Source organism: Castor canadensis, chromosome 1 (genome assembly GCF_047511655.1).
Source record: "Castor canadensis chromosome 1, mCasCan1.hap1v2, whole genome shotgun sequence".
In the NCBI taxonomy this organism is placed as follows: domain Eukaryota; kingdom Metazoa; phylum Chordata; class Mammalia; order Rodentia; family Castoridae; genus Castor; species Castor canadensis.
Genome location: NC_133386.1, coordinates 208,760,898 through 208,784,366, shown reverse-complemented (window position 1 = coordinate 208,784,366; position 23,469 = coordinate 208,760,898). Strand labels below are relative to the sequence as shown.

The window sequence follows — 23,469 nt, the reverse complement described above, 5'->3', positions numbered from 1 at the left end:
CTCCGTCCCGGCACTGCCGTCGTCCGGCTCCTGCCGCGACCAGATTTTTCCGTGACTTGCGGAGGTTCCGGGGAGAGAGACGCACTAGCGTACGTGGACTACAGGACCCAAAGCACTCCCGTTCCCCCCCCTGCCCGCCATAGTGGTACGTTCCGGCGCTACGGCGTGCGAGCGTGGCCGAAAGGCCTGCGAGGACGGCGGTTCGCGTTTCTCGTGTCCGTTTGACTGACAGCTGCGCGGCGGGAGCAGCGCGGAGGGAGGCGGTGCACTCAGGTACAGCGCCGCGGCCGGACGGGATCCCACGGGCCCGAGCACACAGACGCCAGCCGGATGCGCGAGTTCGAGCCCCAAGTGCGGGTCGCGAGCCGAGGCTAGGCAACAAGTGGCGGTGGTGGGTCCGGGCGGGGGTTTCCCAAGAGCGCGGTCACGAAGGGTCTTCCAGCCGCCCGCCGGGCACAGCCTCTGAGGGGTCTCCACCTCAAGCCCCTGCCCAAGGCGCCCAGGAGTCCCCGCCGCGGAGTTTGGGGGCGTCCCCTCTCGCCAGCCGCTGCAGGACCCGCGGCAGTACAGACACGTGGGCCCCGACGGTGGCCTCCTGTGCGCCGCCGTCCGCCCCTTCCCGGGGAGGTGGCTTCCCCCGCGGCGGGCGGCCCTGGGTAGCGGCGATCTGGACGCCAGACGGCCCACGCGCGTCTCTGGGGAGGTGGTGGTGGTCAGGGGAGGCGTCGTGGAGGAGGCGCCCTCTGAACTGAACCGCGAAGATCCATTCACTGGGGACGCTTGGCTCAGGTCTGGAGGCTGTGCCTGCAGGACCAGTGGAGGTGACAAATCTGCCTTAACTGGAAGTGGCTGGCTGCCGAGGACTTAAGGAGACCGGGCGTTGGTTTCCCAGGAATTGAGTGGGGTGAGCCTGGCTCCAAAATCTTCCTGCTGTAAAGGGGTTGGGGGGTCCTGGGACGGACGCGGGCAGCTCCGTGGAGGAGGGGGTGTGTGAGCTCCAGGCAGGTTTGCTGGCCTTTGGGGTCCCAGGCATCTGTCAGCTGCTCCGTTGGGGCAAATGCTGCATTTGGCAGCAGGGGAGAGGCGTGAAGAGTCTTCTGGGTCCTGAGTGGGGTTAGGCAGAGCCCCTGCCCACTTGGGGTTTGTGCACCACCATCACCCTAGACAGCATCCCCAGCAGCATTTGCCATCCCCCCACGGAGCCACGCGCAGAGCCACGCGCAGAGCCACGAGCTACTTCCCTTCCCTGCTCCCCCCTCCAGCACATCCTGCCTGGCCAAAGGGGCAGCACGGGGCCCTGAGCCACAGTGGTTTGGGGTCAGGCTTAGCTGCAGAGACTTCGGATGTCCAGAGGTGAGGGAGGCAGAGGAGTGGGGTCCTGGGTGTCAGCAGGGTGGGCCCTAGGGATGGGGTGGGGGCCAAAGGCTTCCTGGAGGAGGGGCCCAGGACCTATCCCACCCCTGCTCCTGCCAGGAGGAGTTGTTTACTCTGGGAGAATTGGGGAGTATGACCTGAGCCAAGTTGAAATTCCTGGGATTCCGGGAAGGGGGTGGGGGGGGGCGGTGGGAGAGAGAGTGAGATTGAGAGAGAGAGGAAAAAAAAATATTGAGATTGTGTGTGTGCCTTTTGGGGGTGGTGCCATCCTCCCCTCCATCCTCAGCTCTCTGATTTCCCTGGAGAGGCCCGGACTAGAGAACCCCAGGCTGTCCCCTCCCTGTCCCAGCCCCTGTGTGTGTTTCTCAGTCTCCTCCCTGCCTCTGCTGTGGGTTGGTTCTGCCTGTACCCCTGACCAAGCTGGACCTGAGGGCTCTGGGAGCCTCAGAGATCCGCCGTACTCCCTGCCTCATCCTGGCTGGCATGACCCCCTGGACCTCCTTTGAGCCAGCTGTCGGGGGGAGCCCCCAGGGTACAGGGTACTGTGCTTGCCTGCTGCACTTGGTCTCTTCTTGGGTGGGTGGGCAGTAGTGCCAGGGGTGCTGGTTTTATGAGAATGGGTGTCCAGCCTACCGTGACTGGGTGGGGGTACAGCGAGGGAGGGACAGTGTGGTTCCTGCCAGAGGGTCACTTTAGGGCAGGGGACAAGGGGAAACCCGTGATTGAAGTTCTAACTGCCTAACTCCTCCCACCCTGGGCGTTGCCCTGGAAACGGCCACAGGGAAGGAGGGTGCTGGGCCACCGGGGTGGAGCACTGGTCTGGGATTTAGCTGACCTTGCCCCCTTGTCTTGAATCACAGCCTCAGTCTCCCCATCTGAGGTTGGCCATGAACTCCGGCTGGGGGGGAGGGATGGTTGTGACTTTCCCGGCACCCCAACCTTGTCCCCATATCTGTGCCCTCTGGCTGGCCAGCTTGGGATAGATGCTTGTTCACCAGAGGCTGTGCTGCATCACACAGGGTGTGAACATGAGCGCTTGGTCACCTCACTGTGCACCCCACTCTGCCCTGGCTGCTGCACACACACTAATGTGTCCCATGTCTCCTGTCCAAGTACAGGGGTGTGCAGATGTGGCTGAGGCTGAACTGGACTTAATCCATTGACCTTTGGACATGCCTGGGTTGGGGCACTTGGGACCAGTGCCATGTGCTACTCTAGCTGCCTGGCCTCACGGGCTAGAAACTGTTCTGTAAGGCTGCCAGCCATATGGAGATACTGAACCCTGGTAGTGTGCTTTGTTCCCCGACGGGCACCCCCACCTCAGCTCTTAATTACTTCCCCTCCACTCCACCCCCATATGAGCTCCAGCAGAGAAATGCCTCAGAGTGCTGGGGAGGAAGTGGGAGTACAGCTTGGGGTGGTCTAAGAGGGCCCAGGATGAGAGATTAGAGTCCCGTTGGCCTATCCCTGGGGCACCTTCACCCCTAACATTGTTCTGTCCCTGAAGTAGGTAAGAGGCTGAAGGGGTGTTTCTGGCCACCTAGGCTGGGAGGAAAATGATCCCATCCAGGCTCTATATGCACCCCTCAGTTGCTGTTCTCTGTGTGGGGTGTTACCCTGCCAGTGCCAGGTATTTGTGGTGCCCCTGCCTCAGGGTGTGGACCTGGGGTGGACACTGGCGCCCACCCGGAGCTGAAGCCGCAGCAGGAAGGCAGACACTGCAGCCTGTTTGTGTTGGCACTGACTTCCCTGCCTCCTCAAAGCTGCCTCAGAGCCTGGGCCCAGGGTGGGCTGCTTTCCTCTTCATCCTGGCCTAGCCAGATGTGGGAGACAGAGGGGTGTAAGCTGGGCCCAGGTCATGCTGGGAACTGCCTGCCCCAGGCTGCTATGAGCAAGCTCTTTTGGAGGTCCTTCTGAATGGGACCCTGGCCTGGTCAGGTGGGTGTCCCTGGTCTCCTTGTTGTTCACCCCCTGCATGCCACAGACAGCTGAGGTGGCCTTGTCATGGAGCCCTGATGGCAGATGGCCAGACCTCATGGGACATTGTTGGCTGGCTCCATGGGCACAGTGTGGGCATCGTCTGCTTGGAGCTGATGGGGTGGGAGTTAGAACACCTTGAAGGAAGTGGACAGTACACGCTGGTCTCAGGGCTCCAGGGCCTCTGTGTGTGTGTGTGTGTGTGTGTGTGTGTGTGTAGAACAGCAGTACATGTTCTTGTGTATGCAAGCATGTATCTCAGCTTATGTGCCTGTGGTGTCCCTGTGTCTGTGTGACTCTGAGTCTCTGAAGTCGTGAGGGCAGAAGCGAGGTTTGGCCTGGGCCTGCATTCTGGCTGTCTCCCCTGCAGAGCTTTGGCTAGCAGACTGGCCAGCTTTGAGGGCTGAGCACCTCCTGAAGCAAGCCTAGGTAGGCTGTGGTCTGGCCTCGTCTTCCATGCCCAGCCCCTAGACCTTGCCTGCTAGATGTCTTTTAGGTGCTGGCACAGAGTGTCTTACTGCACACCCCCTACCACCACCACCTTGTGGAGGAAGGAAGGTTCCCTGGTAGGAAGGGGCAAGGCTTTGGGGACAGGTTCTTGGAGGCTGAGCTGGCCCCTATGTCCAGAGCACTCTGACTGGGCACTGAGCCCCAGTTACAACACAGTGGCCCTGTCCTAAACAGTCAGACTGTATGCTACTGTGTTAACCTGGACTTGGCAGTAGAAGCCAGGCCATCCCCTGCCCGTGTGCCCTGGAGCCTGTGGCTGATGTAAGATGTAGCATCATCAGGTGTTATGGGCAGAGTGTTCTAGGTACAAGAGGGGTTGGTTGGGGACACTGGGATGGCATACTGGTTTCTGGGATCAGTGTAGAAACCATACCTACTCCCCTTTGCTCCTCCTTTGCTCCCCCTTTGCTCTGAAACCCTCAGGTACTTCTTGGGGAGCCCTTCCCATCATCTCCCAGTCTCAGCCATGGTGCAGGAGAGGCTCAGCCTCTACTCTGGGGATTCCAGCCGAGGGGAAACTCCTCCGGACCCCCCTCAGCCTAGCAACTCCTGTTCCTAGCCCCCACCCACAGCCCCAACCGGTCTTCCAGGAGGATAAAGATGATTAGGTGGTCCGGATGCTGGCGGCTCAGACCTGTAGTCTTAGCTACTCCAGAGGCAGAGATCAAGCAGATTGTGGTTCAGGGCCAGCCCGGCCAAATAGTTCAAGAGACCCTATCTTGAAAAAGCCACAAAAAAGGCTTGCCAGTGTGGCTAAAGTGGTAGAGTGCCTGCCTAGCAAGCATAAGGTCCTGAGTTCAAACCCCAGTACCACCACCACCAAACAAACAAACAAAGATCAAGTGGACAGCAGTTTTATTCATGCATTGCTAATGCTAACTGTCCTGTAGCTGTCTCTCTGACCCTGGGCTACAGGGCCACCTCCAGAGAGGTGATCTGGTGTTTGACCCCATCAGAGTGAGGTCAGTGTGGGTGGGGTTTTTGGTTTGGGGGTGGGGTTTGACGTCTCCCAACAGCCCTGGGTCTTCTTTGGGCCCTGTGGCTCCTCCTACCTGTGCTGAGTGTGCATGCTGTCTTGTACATAGACCACCCGGCTGAGTGTCCATCTTTGACTTGTGTGTATGGGCTGGCTGAGTCTGGCCAAGGGTAAGGAGACGTTGCTGGGGGTGGTCATCAGGGATCTTGTGGGGACATCAGCTGCTACCTGCTCAATGGGCAGAGCCTGAAGATGGTGGTCTCTGCAGGAAATGGTGGGGGTAGGAGGGCTCTCTCTGCTGGGCTTCTAGTGTGTAGTCTCAGCTATGTCCCTTTCCTGGGGACCAGACACACCAAAGAACCCTCCAGGGGAATGACAGGGTATGGCCATGGGAAGTCCCAGACTGGCCATGTGGCTGAGCAGAACTTCCTGTAGGCTTCCTGCACTGGGGGGAGTGGTCTGTCTTCTGCACCCTGCCCTCTGGACTAGAACCCTGGACACTGCCTTGTGGGGCCTAAGACTGCAGTTCCCCACACAGCTCTCCTGGGGGCAGCAGATGGCTGGTGTGGTGAGCTCAGGTTCTCCCTGCTGGGAGCTGCTGCAGGCACTGGATACCCAGGGTTTTTCAGGTTGCAGGCCCTTCCCAGGCCCAACACCTCCCACCACTCAGTCTGTCCTTTTGTGAGTCCCTTCCCTCCCATCCTTCTCATTCTTCCCCCTGACTCCTCTCTGCTGCCAACTCTCAGGGACTTGGAGAAAATCCTTCCTCTTTGGACTGTAGTTTCCATGTGCCCCATGGGGTAGAAACCAGCATCGTGACCACCATGGTAATAGGGAAAGGCCTTGGGCACATTCTGGAGCTTGGGGTGCAGGACACGTCCATCCACAGCTGCCTCTGTCCCCTCCCCAGGCGCTGACCCTCCTCTGTGTCCTCTGTGCCCTCTGGGTGCAGGTCAGATGCAGGGAATCTTTTTTTTTTTTTTACTTTTCTTTATTATTCATATGTGCATACAAAGCTTGGTTCATTTCTCCCCCCTGCCCCCACCCCCTCCATTACCACCCACTCCCCTCCTCCCTCTCCCCCCCTCAATACCCAGCAGAAACTATTTTGCCCTTATCTCTAATTTTGTTGTAGAGAGAGTATAAGCCATAATAGGAAGGAACAAGGGTTTTTGCTGGTTGAGATAAGGATAGCTATACAGGGCATTGACTCACATTGATTTCCTGTGCGTGGGTGTTACCTTCTAGGTTAATTCTTTTTGATCTCACCTTTTCTCTAGTTCCTGTTCCCCTTTTCCTATTGGCCTCAGTTGCTTTAAGGTATCTGCTTTAGTTTCTCTGTGTTAAGGGCAACAAATGCTAGCTAGTTTTTTAGGTGTCTTACCTATCCTCACCCCTCCCTTGTGTGCTCTCGCTTTTATCATGTGCTCATAGTCCAATCCCCTTGTTGTGTTTGCCCTTAATCTAATGTCCACATATGAGGGAGAACATACGATTTTTGGTCTTTTGGGCCAGGCTAACCTCACTCAGAATGATGTTCTCCAATTCCATCCATTTACCAGCGAATGATAACATTTCGTTCTTCTTCGTGGCTGCATAAAATTCCATTGTGTATAGATACCACATTTTCTTAATCCATTCGTCAGTGGTGGGGCATCTTGGCTGTTTCCATAACTTGGCTGTTGTGAATAGTGCCGCAATAAACATGGGTGTGCAGGTGCCTCTGGAGTCACCTGTGTCACAGTCTTTTGGGTATATCCCCAAGAGTGGTATTGCTGGATCAAATGGTAGATCGATGTCCTGCTTTTTAAGTAGCCTCCAGATTTTTTTCCAGAGTGGTTGTACTAGTCTACATCCCCACCAACAGTGTAAGAGGGTTCCTTTTTCCCCGCATCCTCGCCAACACCTGTTGTTGGTGGTGTTGCTGATGATGGCTATTCTAACAGGGGTGAGGTGGAATCTTAGCGTGGTTTTAATTTGCATTTCCTTTATTGCTAGAGATGGTGAGCATTTTTTCATGTGTTTTTTGGCCATTTGAATTTCTTCTTTTGAGAAAGTTCTGTTTAGTTCACTTGCCCATTTCTTTATTGGTTCATTAGTTTTGGGAGAATTTAGTTTTTTAAGTTCCCTGTATATTCTGGTTATCAGTCCTTTGTCTGATGTATAGTTGGCAAATATTTTCTCCCACTCTGTGGGTGTTCTCTTCAGTTTAGAGACCATTTCTTTTGTTGAGCAGAAGCTTTTTAGTTTTATGAGGTCCCATTTATCTATGCTATCTCTTAGTTGCTGTGCTGCTGGGGTTTCGTTGAGAAAGTTCTTACCTATACCTACTAACTCCAGAGTATTTCCTACTCTTTCCTGTATCAACTTTAGAGTTTGGGGTCTGATATTAAGATCCTTGATCCATTTTGAGTTAATATTGGTATAGGGTGATGTACATGGATCTAGTTTCAGTTTTTTGCAGACTGCTAACCAGTTTTCCCAGCAGGTTTTGTTGAAGAGGCTGCTATTTTTCCATCGTATATTTTTAGCTCCTTTGTCAAAGATAAGTTGGTTATAGTTGTGTGGCTTCATATCTGGGTCCTCTATTCTGTTCCACTGGTCTTCATGTCTGTTTTTGTGCCAGTACCATGCTGTTTTTATTGTTATTGCTTTGTAATATAGTTTGAAGTCAGGTATTGTGATACCTCCTGCATTGTTCTTTTGACTGAGTATTGCCTTGGCTATTCGTGGCCTCTTGTGTTTCCATATAAATTTAACAGTAGATTTTTCGATCTCTTTAATGAATGTCATTGGAATTTTGATGGGAATTGCATTAAACATGTAGATTACTTTTGGGAGTATTGACATTTTTACTATGTTGATTCTACCAATCCATGAGCATGGGAGATCTCTCCACTTTCTATAGTCTTCCTCAGTCTCTTTCTTCAGAAGTGTATAGGTTTCCTTGTAGAGGTCATTCACATCTTTTGTTAGGTTTACACCTAGGTATTTGATTTTTTTTGAGGCTATTGTAAATGCAATTGTTTTCATACATTCTTTTTCAGTTTGTTCATATTAGTGTATAGAAATGCTAATGATTTTTCTATGTTGATTTTATATCCTGCTACCTTGCTATAGCTATTGATGATGTCTAGAAGCTTCTGAGTAGTGTTTTTTGGGTCTTTAAGGTATAGGATCATATCGTCTGCAAATAGGGATATTTTGACAGTTTCTTTACCTATTTGTATTCCTTTTATTCCTTCTTCTTGCCTAATTGCTCTGGCTAGGAATTCCAGTACTATGTTGAATAGGAGTGGAGATAGTGGGCATCCTTGTCTGGTTCCTGATTTTAGAGGGAATGGTTTCAGTTTTTCTCCGTTAAGTATCATGCTGGCTGTAGGTTTGTCATATATAGCTTTTATAATGTTGAGGAACTTTCCTTCTATTCCTAGTTTTCTTAGAGCTTTTATCATGAAAGATGCAGGGAATCTTGACCACATCCTGGGGGTATCTTTTTTTTTTTTTTCTTTTGCAGTACTGGGGCTTGAACTCAAGGCTTTCACTTTGAGCCTCTCTACCAGCCCTATTTTTGTGAAGGGTTTTTTGAGATTGGGTCTCATGAACTGTTTGCCTGGGCTGGCTTCGAACCGCCATCCTCCTGATCTCTGCCTCCTGAGTAGCTGGGATTACAGTTGTGAGCTATGGGCACCGGCTTCATGGGGCCCTTCTGATCTGCACTCTTTGGTAGGACTGGGGCTTCACAGACATGAAGTGTAAAGGGCCAGCCAGGATCACATTTGCTCCCCATCTTTGATTGTGGGCATGTGACAGCTAGTGTGTATCTATGCACACCCGTGAATGGAAGGAGCACTGGTCCTCTACCTGTGTTTGGAAGGAAGTGGGGTCTCTTGCTGTAGGCTCAACTCTGCCTGGACTGGTGGAAAATGAAATTCAGAGTCCCCTGTTCAGAAGTTAAGAGAATTTCAAGATTGTGCCAGCAGACCCTCAAAACATCTTGGGGCTGTGTGACTGCGCTGGAAGCTGGTCAGCCAGGGGCTGAGCGGGCCCAGTGAGCACCCTGAGCTGTGCGGGGTTGCCTGGGGTACTTTGAGTTCACTTCTCCAAATTCTCTGTTTTGCACGTAACCTCATCGGGCACCACAGGCTCCCCAAGGCGCCTAAAGCCCGAGCTGCTCCAAGTTGCCAACTGGGTCAGCCCTTATGTGCACGGTGCTTTGCAATCCTTCGCTAGATCGGTGGTCTGCTATCCGAAGCGGGGCGGGCCCGCTGGGGGGCTGGGTCGGGAGTGTGGATTTGGCGCCGAGAGCAGACTGGGGTTCAGCCCCAGTCCCCTTAAACACTCCCCTTGCCCTTTGCTGGCATCTTCCTCCCAGGCCCAGCGTGGGTGCAGAGGGCGGGGGTCCAGGGTCGCTGCGATTGGTCGGCGGGGCGGGGTCCGTGCGGGGCGGGGCCGCACCGGATTGGCCAGGCGCGCGGGGGGTGGGGCGCAGCGGGGGGGGGGGGGAGGTGGGCAGGTGTCTGGTGGCGGCGGGGTCCGAGCGGAGCCGCGCGCCCGGTGCCACCGCGGGGCCGGAGCCCGCGGGCGGGGTGGGGATGGGGCGTCCCGGGGTGGCGGGAGCGGGCCGCTGACGGCGGGCGCGCCGGGTGGCGCGGGCCCGGCCTGCCCAGCGCGATGCGCCGCTCAAGCACTGACGAGTCCACGTACCGGCGCAGCCCATCGCCAGAGGGCAAGGAGCCGGGCTTCGCGCGCGGCGGCCCCTTCCGGCGCTGCAGCAGCCAGTACGGGCGCGGGGACGCCGGGGACGCAAGCAGCGGCGCCTTCTTCGGCCTGCACGCGAACCCCGGCCCCAAGGCGGCCCAGGCGCGCTACACGTCGCCCAAGGGCAACAAGTACGTGGTGTTCTACCTGGACCTGTCCTTCATCTTCCTCCTAGAGCTGAAGCGCTGCAGCATGGCGCGCGGCTGCCTCCAGGGCGTCAAGTACCTCATGTTCGCCTTCAACCTGCTCTTCTGGGTGAGTGCGGGGCCCTCCGGCCGGGCCCAGGGCCTGGGGAGGCCGGGGTGGGGGTCACCGGGGGCTGGGCTGGACCGGCGGCGGAGGCTTTCCGCTACTGGGCTGTTCCTGTACCTCTGCTGTCCGGGCGGGCGGGTGCCCCGAGCTGTCCCCTCTTCTGCAGAGACAAGATGTGCCTGCACGTGCGCACCGGACCGGGCAAGTCCTGTGCACTGCGCCTCTCCCGGGCTCGGGTTCCGATCCTGACCAGCACGGCGCTGAGCGGCTGTGCCTCCGCAGCCTGTGTCCTTGCCTCGCCCCCTGCCCGCCCCGCCCCTCTGAGCTGCCCAACCCCCAGGCCCAGGTCTCAGCTTACCCCGGGGTTGCGGTGGGGAGCAGCCGGCCGGGCTCACTTGGTCCCCCCGCCTCCACCCCCCGCCCCGGGCGCCATCGGGTGTGTACACAGTCCGTGCGCTCAGGCCCAGCGACGTGTCATTCCCTGGACACCGGATTGGGGAGGGCCCAATGAGCTTGGGTGGCAGCTGGGTTCCCGCCTCCCTCAGAAGAGCCTCTCTAACTTTTCTGTGGATTGCTCAGGAGTAGAGAAGTGGTGTCCAGAGAGGAACTTGGTTTAGTGGGGCAGAGGGTGGCCCCCTCTAGCATAGATGTGAGGGCAGAGTTTGCACCACACTGCACCCTGGGATAGTCTGAGTAGGTGGGCTGGGCTGGGCTGGGGCAGGCTTCACACCTACCTGCCTTGGACCAAGCTTGGGTAGGCCTGCAGCCTGTAAGGAGGGGTGACACCTGGGCAGAGCCTGAGGCTTAACCTGGGCTGGGGAAGGCTTGGTAGTGATGCCCAAGGTCATTCCAGCCTCTATCCTTAATTCCTGAGCCAACTCTTTTTCCATGACTGATAGTAAGAGGGTTCTGTCTGGGAGTGTGGGGCTTGGCTGTGCGCTGCACTTCAGCCATACTGCTCATTTGCATGTGGTCCTGTGCAGGCCAAATGCACAGAAAGCTGGTCTCCACATTCCTGCCCTCCTTATCCTTCTGGCTCTGGCTTGGAGCAGGGGCTGGGGGGTCACTGGGAGGGTCAGCCGGTTTGAGTTACCTGTGGGAAGTGACCCAAGAAGCATGCTGCCCCAGGTGTCCACGGGTAGAAGGCTTCACCCCAAGGGTTTGTTTTCTGCGAGAGCCCCCTGGAGGGGTGGGCACAGGCCCTCGAGCACACTGCATCCAGGGAGACAGGTAGAAGGGGTGGGTGTGGGCTGGAGCTGTGGCTGGCACTTAGGAGAAAGTGAATGCCTTTCCATGGCACCAGTGTGGGTAGTGGCTAGTGGTTGACAGGGTCACCATGTCCCAGGCATTGTGACAGTGGGGAAGGGGATGGCTGTAGGTGACAGTGTGACAGGTGGAGAAGGTCCAGATGCTGCAGGTAACAGTGTGACAGGTGGATGTGGGCTGCTGGTGAGAGTGTGACCTGACGTGACAGCTGTAGGTTGCTGTGATGGTGGTGGGCAGAACAGTTGGGGGGCAGGGGTATGGGATATGGGCGGATATTGATGTTCGATCCTGGGAGGCTGCAAGCCCTGCTCCTCTGCTGACTGCTATCTTCCCTGACCTGGACACCTACCTGCAGGGAGAAAGAGAGGGGATCTTGGCGGGGGGGCGGGGTTCTGACTGCTCGAGAGCAACCCACTCCCACGGGGAGTCCAGGTGAGCTGCCTGTCCTCTGCTCCCCACAGAGAGGCCTCACTACCCACTACAGAGCAGGCATGCTCCACTGACCCCTAGATGATGTCCTCCACTGAGGAAAGAACAAATCAGGAGCCCCCAGGGACCCCTCCTGGGTTGGAAAACCCAATTGCTTTTTTATTACCCAATTATATCTTCAGCCTTGGAAACCACAGCCCCTGCTACTGGCTTCAACACCCTTCATGGCTCCTCTCCGAGCCTGGTGCTCAGTGGGTCAGAACCAGGGCCTGCCCTGCCCAGTCTCCCTGGGGTGTGCTGGGAAATGACAGGGGCTTTTTGTGTGGAGATGTCTGTGCTGGGCTTGGTAGAACCCATCTGGGCCAGTGGGTGTGATGTCCACCTTACCTTGTCCCTGGGCTGTTGTGAACTAAGTCCCCTTCCTGCTGGTGACAGGCTGTGTGTGTGGGAGGGGCAGGAGCCAGAATGCCCCTTAGCTGAGATCCTGACTCCTTTGCTGTATGAGGGTACCAGCCCCCCTGTAGCACATTCACACTGGGAGACCAGAAAACCTGGTCGCTTCCTGATCTGTCTCCCTGCCCTGTGTCCTGCCTCTGTCTTCCAACTGGAGTAACCACGGAGCCAGAGTTCAGAGCAGCACTGACCCCTAGATCTGTGCTAGGGCCCAGGGCATAGTTGCTTGGCCTTTTGAGGTGTGCATGGGGGGTGGCAGGTTAGGGCTGGGAGTGTCTCCTGGGAGAGAGGTAAACAAGGTGGAAGTGGACTGGGCAGTCAGCCATCAGTAAGTGAGGGAGTGGGAGACTTAGCAGCCCTTGGGACCCCCCTATGTCAGGCCATAGTGGCTACATTGTCAGCTGGGCTTCTGCCAGCAAAGCTCTTTCCATAATGCAAGTCAAGATCCCCAGGGTGGAGGGAAGTCAGTGAAGCCTGGCTCTTCCTGCTTCTGTTCTCCCCTGCCCTGGGCTTGGGCCGTCTACCCCCGTGGGCAGTTGCTCTAGCATGAGGGCGTCTGGCTCGAGGGCCGAGCTCCTCAGCAAAGTGGGGATGTTTGCATGGCTCCACTGTGGCCATGCAAGGGCTGTCCACCCACCGTCAGGCCTCAGCCATGCAGCTGGCTTCTCCCAGACAAGGTCTTGGCCAGGCTGAGGCCCTTCCTGCGCTGCTCCCCCACCCCTTCCCAGCCCAGTGCCAGGGTCAGAGAAAGCCTCTAGCAGCTCCCTGCGCAGTGTGGTCAGGTCCTGTGTGGTTGGCCAGAATGGGGTTCAAAGCCATGCTTGCCAGCCTATTTCCTGCTGCTCAGACACTGTGGGACCTGGGCAAGTTCTGCTTTTCTGAGGCGGGGCTCATTTTCTCCATCTGTGCCACATGGGCTGTGCAGGGTAATCCATAAACTGTGTGTAGGATCCTGAACACCAGCTTGGCGTGGGGGTGAACCGGGGTGTGGAGGATGTCTTCCACATGGAATAGCCCGCCCAGGTGACAGAGGCCCCAGGCTGGACGAAGAACGAGGTTAGATTTCATTGGTCCAGGGCCCAAGCTCTGCCTGTCCCCCAGCTGGGAGGGGATTGGGGCCACTGTGGCGCTGCTACTGTCCACTGCGGCAGCCTCAGCACCTGCTCTCAGTTGTTCCTGGAAAGAAGGTCTTGCCAGTTCCAGGGCCTCTGCTCTAAGCTGGTGGCAAGGTGCCGGGCACAGGCATTGCTGGGTTCTTCTTTTTCTTTTTCTTTTTTGGTGATTCTAGGGTTTGAATCAAGAGTCTTACACTTGCTAGGCAGGTGCTTTACAATTTGAGCCGTGTTTTTCTTTGCCTTTGATGAACTGATATCTGATGGACAATGGCCTGTTGCTGGCCCCTGGGCAGGGCACCCTGAGCCTGTAGGAGGAGGGGTCTGAGAAGGGCAAAGGTCTCTGTGTCCAGCTCCCAGGTAGAGCAAGGACACTCAGAGAGCCCTCACTTTGTTTCCTGTAATGACCTGGCTTTGGTGGGGATGGCTGCTTATCTGTGGGCTCCAAGCAGTTCTGGTGTTGTCCTGTCCTGGGTGGGAAAGCCTAGGGAGAGAACGAATTACATTCAGTTTTAAGTGGAAAAACTCGCTTCACCTGGATAACGAACATCCCAGCCAAGATGGAATGTTTTGCCAACCTGGCGAGAGAGAGGCTCTAGATACAGCCTCGGCCCCTGCAGGGACCCAGCCCTCCACCCTGTTCCAAGGACACAGCCAGCTGCCCTGCCATCTGCCACACTGAGCTGTGTGGCCAGAGAGGCAGTGGGCAGAGGCTGGCTGCCCACCCCATGGGCCTAGAGGGGCACATTTGATGGGTGCCAGGCACAGCCTCTGGCCAAGCCACTAGTAGACGGCTGAAGAGGCAGGAGGTTGAAGTGCTGCTTGGGTGACCATGGGAGCCTCTTGGGGCTGTCATGGGCATCGGTCCTCAGCAGAGCATCTGGTCTCAGTTGACGGTCAGGTGAGGAGATGGCTGAGGCGGGCTGTTCTTGGGGCCAAGTGTGCTAGATGGAGATCAGCCAGCAGGCCAGAATGGGGAACGTGGGTGTGGGAGGCCCCTCTTGTTGGTGGCGCGTTGGTTGCTACCCCCTGGACCCCTGCTCTTTTCCAGGTTGTTGGGGGTGGACTCTGCCCCTAGCCTGGGCTTCTGCAAGGCCTGGGAGAAGGGAACCATCAGTGGTGGGTGGTCTGTGTCTGGGAGTGGTACTCAGGTGCTGGGGGAGTACTGCAGAGTTGGGTGGGGTTCCATCCCCCCCACATTTGGCCTAGGAGAGAGGTAGCGCTCCAGGCTTCCTAGGGACTCAGCCCACAAGTCCTGCCTTTAGAATCTGTCTGAGTCTAATGGGCCCGTTTTCTCTTGCACCTCGAGGCTATAATTTTCCTGCCAAAATGTTTTAAAAGCTGCGTGTGCAGAAGCATTTTCGAAATTACAGGTGCGGTAATTTTACTCACCACGTGTGGGCCTTTCATCAGTGCACCCACGAGCCTGGTGTTTGTTGCTGAGGCTGTCTGCAGGACGGCAGCTCCCTGGGGACAGTGGGTCATAGGGCATGGTGGCATGTGTGTAACTGTGCATGATGCTGCTGTGTGGCAGTGAGGAGCATCTGAGGTGTGGGCTGGTGTTGTCTGTGTCCCACTGCGGGTGACAGACCATCTGGGTGACAGAGAGTGGGTGTCTTTTTCCTGTCATCTATGGGTGGAGGGGAGGATATCTTGTGCAGTGTTAATGAAGGAAATTCATTACCATCTGGGCTAGGGCTGTAGGATCCCACCCCACCCAGGCCTGTGTCGGGGACTGTCCCCCTCCTGGCTCTCTCGACTGGGGCACCTGCTCCCCACCATGGCACCAGCTGCTTTGCGTAGCAGTGCCCTCCTTGTGCCCTTCGGAGTCCCATGGGGCCGGGGCCACTCCAGTGGCTCACTTTCCTGCTGACATGAGTTGTCTGCTGTCCTTGGGAGGCAGACAGCCCAGGCAGTTTGGGCCTTCCATGACATCTTTGCACCAGCACCATCCTCTGCTCAGAGACCTGCCAGTGTCTGCCTGAGTGCTCAGCTCTGAGGTGTGACCCTCTATGTGTGACCCACTGGGGACCAGGGCTGCTCCGGGCCTGGGGTCAGCCCTGGGGGTCGGCATCTCCTGGGGCCCCTTGCTTCCCTCTGACTTTCCATCCCCCTCTAGGGGTAGACACAGCAAGTGGAGGGGGAAAGCTGTACCCTTCCTGATCCTGGTGGTTCTGACCCAGTCCTAGGGCAGCAGCTGAGCCGTTATGCAGAGATAATGCCAGACAGAAGTGTGCATGTGGGTGCCCGTGGGCTCTTCACACCCCATGTTGCACAAAGATCCTGGAAGACCCCATGAGGTCTGGGAACCGTCAGAGGCCATGGGGAGAGCCCAGGGGCAGGTTGAGGGACCTGTGTGCCGTGGCTCTGAGAGGCCCTGAGAAAGCCCCCCCGGCTCCCAATAGCCTGGAGTGTTCATAGCGTGATGCTGCTGTGCCCATGGCTGGGTAAGCCATCACCTGGCTAGGCCAGGTGTGTTCCCTGATGTTAGAGTGCTGTCTTCCCAAATGCTGAGTTGGGGGTGCCAGTCCCAGCCCCCCCCACCCCCCAGCTGCCTTACCTGGTCAGCACCATGGACAGCACTGTCCCCAGCAGCTGCTGGCTGCTTAGCCCCGCCTCTATCTCATGGCAGGGCTTGGTCCCACCATAAAGGGGCATCTCTGTAGCATTGGCTAATACCTGCCCCCTCCCCCAGAGGCTTTGAGGACAGACCCTCTGATTAGCACTTCACCTACATCTGTGCCACCCCAGGCACATGCACGCCTCCCCTGATGAAGCCCCTCCTCAGGATCCAGGGCCTATCATCTGGGCAGCCTTTCCTGGCCCTGTACCTTGGATTGGGTTTGCTCAGGAGCCTCCTGCCAGCTCCACGGCTGCCCCTCCGGTAACCAGCTGGAACCATGGGGTCCATCAGGGACCCCTAAACCTGGCCCCTAAAGCACAGGAACCATTGCCTCTCCTGCACCTGGCTCATCCAGTTCCTCCTAGCTTCTTTCCCTGTGCCCGGTTGGGAGCTGCAGCCCCTGCCCAGCGCTGGAGAGGGTCCCAACCAGTCTGAGTATGTCTCTGGGCTTAGCAGAGTTCCCTGGGGTGAGCCCGGAGCCCCCAGCATTCAAAAAGCATTTTATTTCCGAACAGGCAGAAGTCCTGACTTTTGGTGGGAAGCACAGAACACAGGACCACGGGCACTCACCCTGGATGGGCTGGGCAAGGGTAGGGAGTTGTAGGTGACCAGCAAGAGTTGGGGTTTGGCTCTGAGGGGCCAAAAGCAGCACTAGTGAGGGTCTACACCCCTGGCAGCCTGTGGCTGCGTCCACCTTGGGCTGGGAGCTTTGTCCCCGCCTTGCTGCAGTCTCCTGGCAGCCTGGCCTAATGTGTGGAGTGCAGGGTGTGTGTTCATAGCCCACCACAAGAATAGGGTGGCCACCACCCCCGCCCCCACCCCACTGCCGGGGCTGATGCACAGGTCGGGGAGGGTTCAGCATGCAAAGTGGGGGGTTCCCTGGCCTGGTCTGCAGCACGGCTACTGTGGCAGGTGGGAGACACGGGGGCTGCAGGCTCAGCGGTTCATCTCTCTGACCCAGTTTCTTTGGTCACTGGGCGTGAGGAGGGTTTCGTAGGGTGATAGGCTCATGCTGGCCCTAGGTGGATGCTGCGCCCCTTTGGAGCCCGCTGGTATCTGGGGTCAGGGTCTGCTCTGGAACGCATGGGTGGGTGCTTAGAGAGGCTTCACTCCAGTGGTGGCTTTGTCAATCTCACTGCTGTGTCTTGTCCAGTCCTGTGTGGGGGCGGGGACCCTAGGACTGCCTGACCTCTTTCCCAGAGCCCATCAGCTATTGGTGCCACCTCTGCCTTCCTCCTAGTCCTGGAATGTGTCCTGTTTCCTTTCTGCCTAAAACGGGCCACAGCCTAAGACAGCAGTTCCCCACCGGCCAGCCCTTTGCCTTGAGATTGGGTGTCTCTGTCACCATGCCGGGCCTATCAGGCCTCGCCCACTCGAGTGCCCCATCCCTGTGCCTTGCTCTACCACCAGGCTTTGCACCCCTGCTTCCTCTCATTTTAATTTTTTTTTTTGCAATAATGAGCAATGAGGAAGCTGATGCAGAACTCCAGGAGGCCTGGGGAGGGGCAGGCATGAGCGCCATTCTACTCCTGAGCCGTGACGAGGCTGTGATGAGTCATAATTATGAACGGCAGCACAAGGATGCAGGGCTTCCCCTGTTCAGAGTGATGGGGACACCCGAGCCCCAGGACAAGGAGGCCGTATGGCCGCCTGGAATCCTGGGGACAACCCAGGAAGCCTGTCTGGGCTGGAGTCACGGCTCGAGCGGTAGAGCGCATACCTTGCAAGCACAAGGCCCTGAATTCAAACTCCAGTGCCACACACACATAATGAGAGCAGTAGGTATCCTGCAGCTGGCCCTCTGAGGCATGAGGTGGTCATGAGGGGGTGGACCCAGCCCCTGGCCTCTGGGGCATGGGCTCCAGTTTGGGGCCAACTTGGAGAGCAGCATGGAAGGCTGCAGGCTGGGTCCCAGAAGCTGGAGATCAGTCCCTCTGCTCCAGACTGAAGAGGGTGATGGTGGTGGCATGCTTCCTGCAGGAGCCTTCTGCAGCAGTCCGGCAGACGTCCAGTCACTGTCACATGGGAGTCGGGGTGGGTGTGAGAAGGGGTGCCTGGCCCTTTGTGGGCTCGGGGCTGCTGAGGGCTGTTGCAGGGATTAGGCAGGACCCTGGCTTGTGGGCAGGGCCCTGAGGCAAGAGTCCTGAAGCCCTGCCGGGTGCCTCACCTGTTCCTCTCTCCCGACCTGTGCTGTGGTCCCAGCTGGGTGGCTGCGGCGTCCTGGGTGTTGGCATCTGGTTGGCTGCCACACAGGGAAACTTTGCCACGCTGTCATCCTCCTTCCCGTCCTTGTCGGCTGCCAACCTGCTCATCGTCACCGGCACCTTTGTCATGGCCATCGGCTTCGTGGGCTGCATTGGGGCCCTCAAGGAGAACAAGTGCCTGCTGCTCACTGTGAGTGTGTACGCCTCGCCTCGTGTGGCTCTGTAGCCACCTCTGGGGCCTATCCTCCAGGGATGGATGGGAGGATGGCTGGGGTAAAGGAGCCTTAGGACCTGTGTAGCACCTGAGGTCTTTTGGGATCTTCCAGGTCAAGCTGGGGCTAGGGGTTCAGAGCTGGGTGTGGTGGTACACACCTGTAATTCCAGCCACTTAGGAGGTAGAGACAGGAGGATTGTGAGTTTGAGGCCAACCTGGGGCTACATAATGAGAACTTGTATCAAAATAAAAATTAAAAAGAAAAAGGAAAAAAAGGCTGGGGATAGGATGTAGGTTAGTGAAAGCCTTCTTGCCTGGCATGCACAAGCCCCTGGGTTTGATCTTCAGCACTTTCCAAAAAAGGAGCACAGTGGAGCTTGGTGAGGACCTCCCTTGACAGGACAAGAACAGCAAGCACAGGCATATCCTCCTACACACGGGGCAGCCTTTCCTGGGCTGCTCTGTCTGAGGCTCGTCCCTGCCTACTCCTGCCATGGGCCCTCTTCCTGGGCCTGCCTCTGGGCCCCCCAGAACCCTCTGTGGAGATCCTCACAATATCCAACTTAGCCTTGGAAATGTCAATCATAGTGAGGCTGATTACAAGCTCATGTGCCTGGCATGGGCCTCAGGCAGCACAGCTTCAAGTTCAGAGGCTTCAGGTGGCTCCTTTGAGGAGCCCCAAACTAGAGTAGGGTCTTGTTCAGGCCTCCAAGCCCTGGGGGAGCTGACCCTTAGCTGGGGAGTTGATGCTCAGAGGCCTTTGGACAGGCGATGTTTGGGATTCATTTCATATGTCCCAAGTGGAGGTTACGGGCTGGGAGCCTGGGGAATGGGGACCTGAACCCACCTGGGGAGGTCTGAGTCAGCCAGAGGGTGGAGGTGGAGGGGGGGAGCCCAGGCAGCAGGGCTGGCACTCAGGCTGGGATTCTGAGGTGATGGGGTGGCACTGGGGGGATCTCTCGGAGCTGGGCCTGGCCAGGTCTCCTGGCAGCATGCAGTGTCCATGAGGCCTGGCCCTGAGCTTTCAGGGCCCTCTCTGAGGCCCGTCCTGTCCTCACACAGTTCTTCGTGCTGCTGTTGCTGGTGCTCCTGTTGGAAGCCACCATCGCTGTGCTTTTCTTTGCCTACACTGACAAGGTATGGTTGCCACAGCCTGCAGGAGCCTGGGCTGTGGGCAGCTACACTGCAAATGGACAGTGGCCCCCCTGGGACCAGTGACAGTAGTCTGAATTCACCCACAGCCACTGGAGACCTGTTTTTCTTTTTCTTTTTGGGGGTTGGGGGAGGGAAAGACAATGGCTGCTTTGTGGCTCTGGGTGGCTGGACAGTACCCTGCCCAGAGTATGCCATGTCCCAGGCATCTCTCAGCCCACCCTGTCCTCAAGTCTCCCACTCCCATTCATGTTTGCCCCTGTGTCTAGCAGGACAGGCGCACTGATGCTTTGACATCTTGGGTTGAAACCCGGTGTGGGATTCCTGGCTTCTGTGTCCCTTTGATTCCCCCATCAGGGGTCTTCTCTGCAGAGCATGTCCTGACTGCTCCCTGTCCAGCCCTGCAGTCAGCCCCTTCCCTAGGGCTCTTGTTCCTTTACTGGAACACAGACCAGGCCCTCAGTGCAGAGCACAGACATGCCTCTTGTACTAAGTGGACGGATGTAACTGTTTAGTCAGTGCCTTCCCCAACCTGGGGGGGACGACCAGGGAGATGAGAGGGCCAAGGCCCGCACCAGATCCCTCCGGGGCTTCTGGGAGGATGCGAAACTGGGGCTATGGCCTCTGTGTGCTGTTGGGGCAGCAAGTGACCCCAGGAAGCAGGAAGGGGCTGGATAAGGGGGGTGCCTGTTCTGGGGTGGGGAGAGGGTGGAGACACCCACTGCAGCCTTGTTGACCCGTTGTTCCCGCAGATTGACAGGTATGCCCAGCAAGACCTGAAGAAGGGACTCCATCTGTATGGTACTGAGGGCAACGTGGGCCTCACCAACGCCTGGAGCATCATCCAGACAGATGTGAGGATCTGGTGTGGGCGGGGCAGGGGGCAGGCTGCAGAGGCAGCTGGGGAGGGGGGGTCCCCTCTCCATCTCCAGCCTAGCCCTTTTCTCTGTCCAGTTCCGCTGCTGTGGAGTCTCCAATTACACCGATTGGTTTGAGGTGTACAACACTACTCGTGTGCCTGACTCTTGCTGTCTGGAGTTCAGCGACAGCTGTGGGCTGCATGCGCCAGGCACCTGGTGGAAGGCGGTGAGCGTGAACCTCACCTCCTGAGGCCTGCAGGGTGGGTCCGGGTGGGCTAGAAGACCCTGGCTAATCCTAGTCTCCTGTAGCCCTGCTATGAGACCGTGAAGGCCTGGCTCCAGGAGAACCTGCTGGCCGTGGGCATCTTTGGACTGTGCACAGCATTGGTGCAGGTGTGCAGGGCAGGGCTTGGGGGCTTCCAGGGAACCATGCTGGGGTGGGCCAGGGTTAATAGGAATTTTAAGATCCAGGGTCCTAGACAGAGGGAGGTTCACTGTACATGGTCAGGAAAGACCCATGCAGGGAAGTGACAAGACCTTTGGCTGTCAGACCAGACACTGCCTAGTGCTCCTGGCGTGGAGCCCGGTGTCCTGGTGGGCTAAGCTAGAATGGTCCTACGGTCCCTGGGCCTGGTGGGGAGACTCAGACAGACAGTCGTGCTGGTTGGTGGTCACAGCATGGCCTGGCACAGAATGAGGGTGGCAGTCTAGGCCTGGGTGCCCAAAGACCCCCTCTTCCCTCACAGCTCTCATAGAATCCCGAGCGTTAGTACTGGTGAAGCTCCAGGCGGAGCGGGTCACACCTGCCACCAGGGTAGCCCCAGACCACCTGGAATGCAGCCATAACCAGAGGTGGCTGCAGCTAGGAGAAGTGGGCCCAGAAGGGCAGTTGGGTCCTGCAGTGCCTTAGGACATGTGGGTGAGGGCATGTGATCTAAAAGTACAGAACAGGCCTGTGACTGGTGAGGAACCCAGATGGCCAAACTCCACACGAAGCCTGGGGGCCCGTGTGCCTGTGGCGATAGGTCCTACCCCGAGAAGCTCATAGGTGGCACTGTGCAGTGGGCCTGAATTGTGGGGTGAGGGGAGCACCAGGCTATCCTGGAAGCCCAGGCTAGTCAGAGTACCTGCTGAGGGCCAGGACCCCTCTGGCTGATCTGAGCCCATGGGCAGAGAGGCCTGTGGGTCCCTGAACAACCTTGCCTAGCACCCACTCTCCCCACAGATTTTGGGCCTGACCTTCGCCATGACCATGTACTGCCAGGTGGTAAAGGCAGACACCTACTGTGCATAGGCCACCAGCTGGCCCCGCTTCTCTGCCAAAGGACACCACCCACAAGGGAGATGACTGCATCCAAACCTGCCTCTCCCACCACAGGACTTGGTGCTCTGCTGGGCACAGGGCAGAGCCAGTGCCCAGAGCCCTCAGGATCCCGGCCCTGGAAGGCCTCGGCTTGGGTGGCTGCAGGGTCTCCAGACCACAGAGGAGGGGGTGGCTGAAGTGTCTGAGGCTGGGGGCAGGAGGGGCTTTGATTCTTTTTATATTCATGTATCCTCCGGAACAGTGTTCACGTTGGGTGGGGATTGCCAAGCAATGGTCCCCAACCTCCCAGGGACTCTGGGGGAAGGGGCAGTCAGCCTCCCTGAGGCTCCCACAAGTCCTGGTGCTCCAGGCAGGGCCAGGCCCCATCATCCACATTCCATGGCGGGGCTGTGGCTCCAGGTGCATATTAATAAAAGTGCGTGAGCAGCACTTGTGTCTTTCTGGATGCATGGAAGCTGGACAGTCACAGCCTCCCAACTCTGAGGAAGCTGATTAAATTAGCCAGGAGGACGGGAACATCCCTATCTGTGGGGGGTGTGTCAGGGATGGTCTCCCACCACCCTGTACTGCTTCTCTCAGAGCGTCTTCCTGAGGCCAGGCAGGCTCAGCTCTGACTTCTCCATCCTATTCTTCTTTTGTCCTCGAACCTCTGTTTAACTCCTAGTCTGCACTGATTTTGCAGATCTAAGGGGGTACCAGAAGCACAAGAGCACAGAATTAGAGATATGGTTAAAATGCATCAAACCATCCTTGTAACTGGGGGGTGAGGAGGGGCCATGGGTGGGGACCACTGCCACAGGGAAGATGGTTTGGGGGTTCAGATTGGGTGAGCTCCTTTTGGGATCCTCAGTAGCTACAGGGCATCTAATTCCCAAAGCTATATCCACAACCTCAATTTCCAGCCTTTCTGTGCTGCTGTCTGGGGTTCTGCCCTGTTACTCTGGGACACAACCCACCAGGGGTTGTCATCGTAGGTGAATGCCCACCTCAACTGTGCCATGCACTGACCAAGGCTGGAGAACAGAACTTGACGAGACCATCTGTGGGGCTAACGCTCCTCCCCTGCCCCATGCCTCGGCTGTGAGCTCAATTCCTTGTCACACTATCCTCCCTCCAGTAAAAGCCACAGAACCCCAGAGATTCTGTGATCCAACATTTAGTTAGCCACTATAGACACACACCTAATCACCAAAGCCACTGTCATGCAGATGGCAAACCACTGAGAAGGAAGTAAGAGTGGATGTGAGGGTGACCCTCGTTCCGCACATGGGCTCAGTCCTCTGAGCTTGCTCAGTTCCCAGAATGGCCTTGCTCACGTGCAGGTGTCCCTAGGATCTAACCCCAGGACCCTCTCCCTGCTCTCATCCCACACCAAGGAGCAGCTCCCCACATACAATGCTCAGTCACTACCTGGCTATCTAGATCCTCCCACCCAATGACTCCTGATTAACACTGTGGACCCCGATGGTGCCCTTGACCCTCACACTGACTGACCTCCATCCTGTTCACCAGTCCTGTCAGCTCTTGGACAGTACTTCTGTGCTCCATGACATACAACCAGAACGTGGGGCTGAGGTGCAGGTCAGTGGTAGAGCCCGAGGCTCAGGTTCAATCTCCCATATTGCAAAAAAAACAAAAAATAACCCAGAACCCCAGTGTGGCCTTGTTGTCCTCACCCACCGTCTTCTTCCATTCTCAGTGGTCCCAGGGATCATGGGACATTCTCTGACCCATGCTGCCCTCTGTCCCATACCAGCCTGGTCACTCCATCCACTCACAGGATGGGTGTCTCCCTCTGCTGTTGTCAGCACCTGCTGTGTGCACGTGGGTTCTGGTACTGGGAAGTGGACTGGGGGTACCTATATCCCTGTTCCCATCACTGGCCTGGGGCTTTAAGACCAGGGTACGGGTTGGAGGGATTCAGGCTTAGAGCCATTGTGGGACTGAGCCCTGTGCTGAGGTCCCAGAGTGCCAGCCAGCAT

At 57.2% G+C, this 23,469-nt stretch overlaps 1 protein-coding gene across 8 annotated transcripts; it reads left to right on the top strand.

The window, feature by feature from the left end:
• Positions 1–151: 151 nt before the first annotated feature.
• Positions 152–21,916, top strand: Tspan4 (tetraspanin 4). 8 transcript variants are annotated; one of them, XM_074051425.1, is made up of 9 exons: positions 301–391; positions 790–904; positions 9,774–9,853; positions 17,936–18,127; positions 19,214–19,288; positions 20,056–20,157; positions 20,258–20,389; positions 20,473–20,556; positions 21,389–21,916. In XM_074051425.1, exons 3-9 carry the CDS (start codon positions 9,791–9,793, stop codon positions 21,455–21,457), a joined length of 717 nt encoding a protein of 238 aa, XP_073907526.1. In that variant the 5' UTR covers positions 301–391; positions 790–904; positions 9,774–9,790; the 3' UTR covers positions 21,458–21,916. The 8 variants fall into 8 exon arrangements, with proteins under 8 accessions (XP_073907535.1, XP_020038158.1, XP_073907548.1 ...); XM_074051434.1 differs by lacking the exons at positions 301–391; positions 790–904 and adding an exon at positions 152–273; XM_020182569.2 differs by lacking the exon at positions 790–904 and having other exon boundaries at positions 259–391.
• The last annotated feature ends 1,553 nt before the right edge of the window (positions 21,917–23,469 follow it).

Bases quoted from the DNA above. Each gene is read 5' to 3' on its own strand.
- Tspan4 (XM_020182541.2), top strand. From the start codon at position 9,512: ATGCGCCGCTCAAGCACTGACGAGTCCACGTACCGGCGCAGCCCATCG. The intron at 19,289-20,055 runs GTATGGTTGCCA...TTGTTCCCGCAG, and splicing joins TCTTTGCCTACACTGACAAG to ATTGACAGGTATGCCCAGCA. The intron at 20,158-20,257 runs GTGAGGATCTGG...TTCTCTGTCCAG, and splicing joins GGAGCATCATCCAGACAGAT to TTCCGCTGCTGTGGAGTCTC.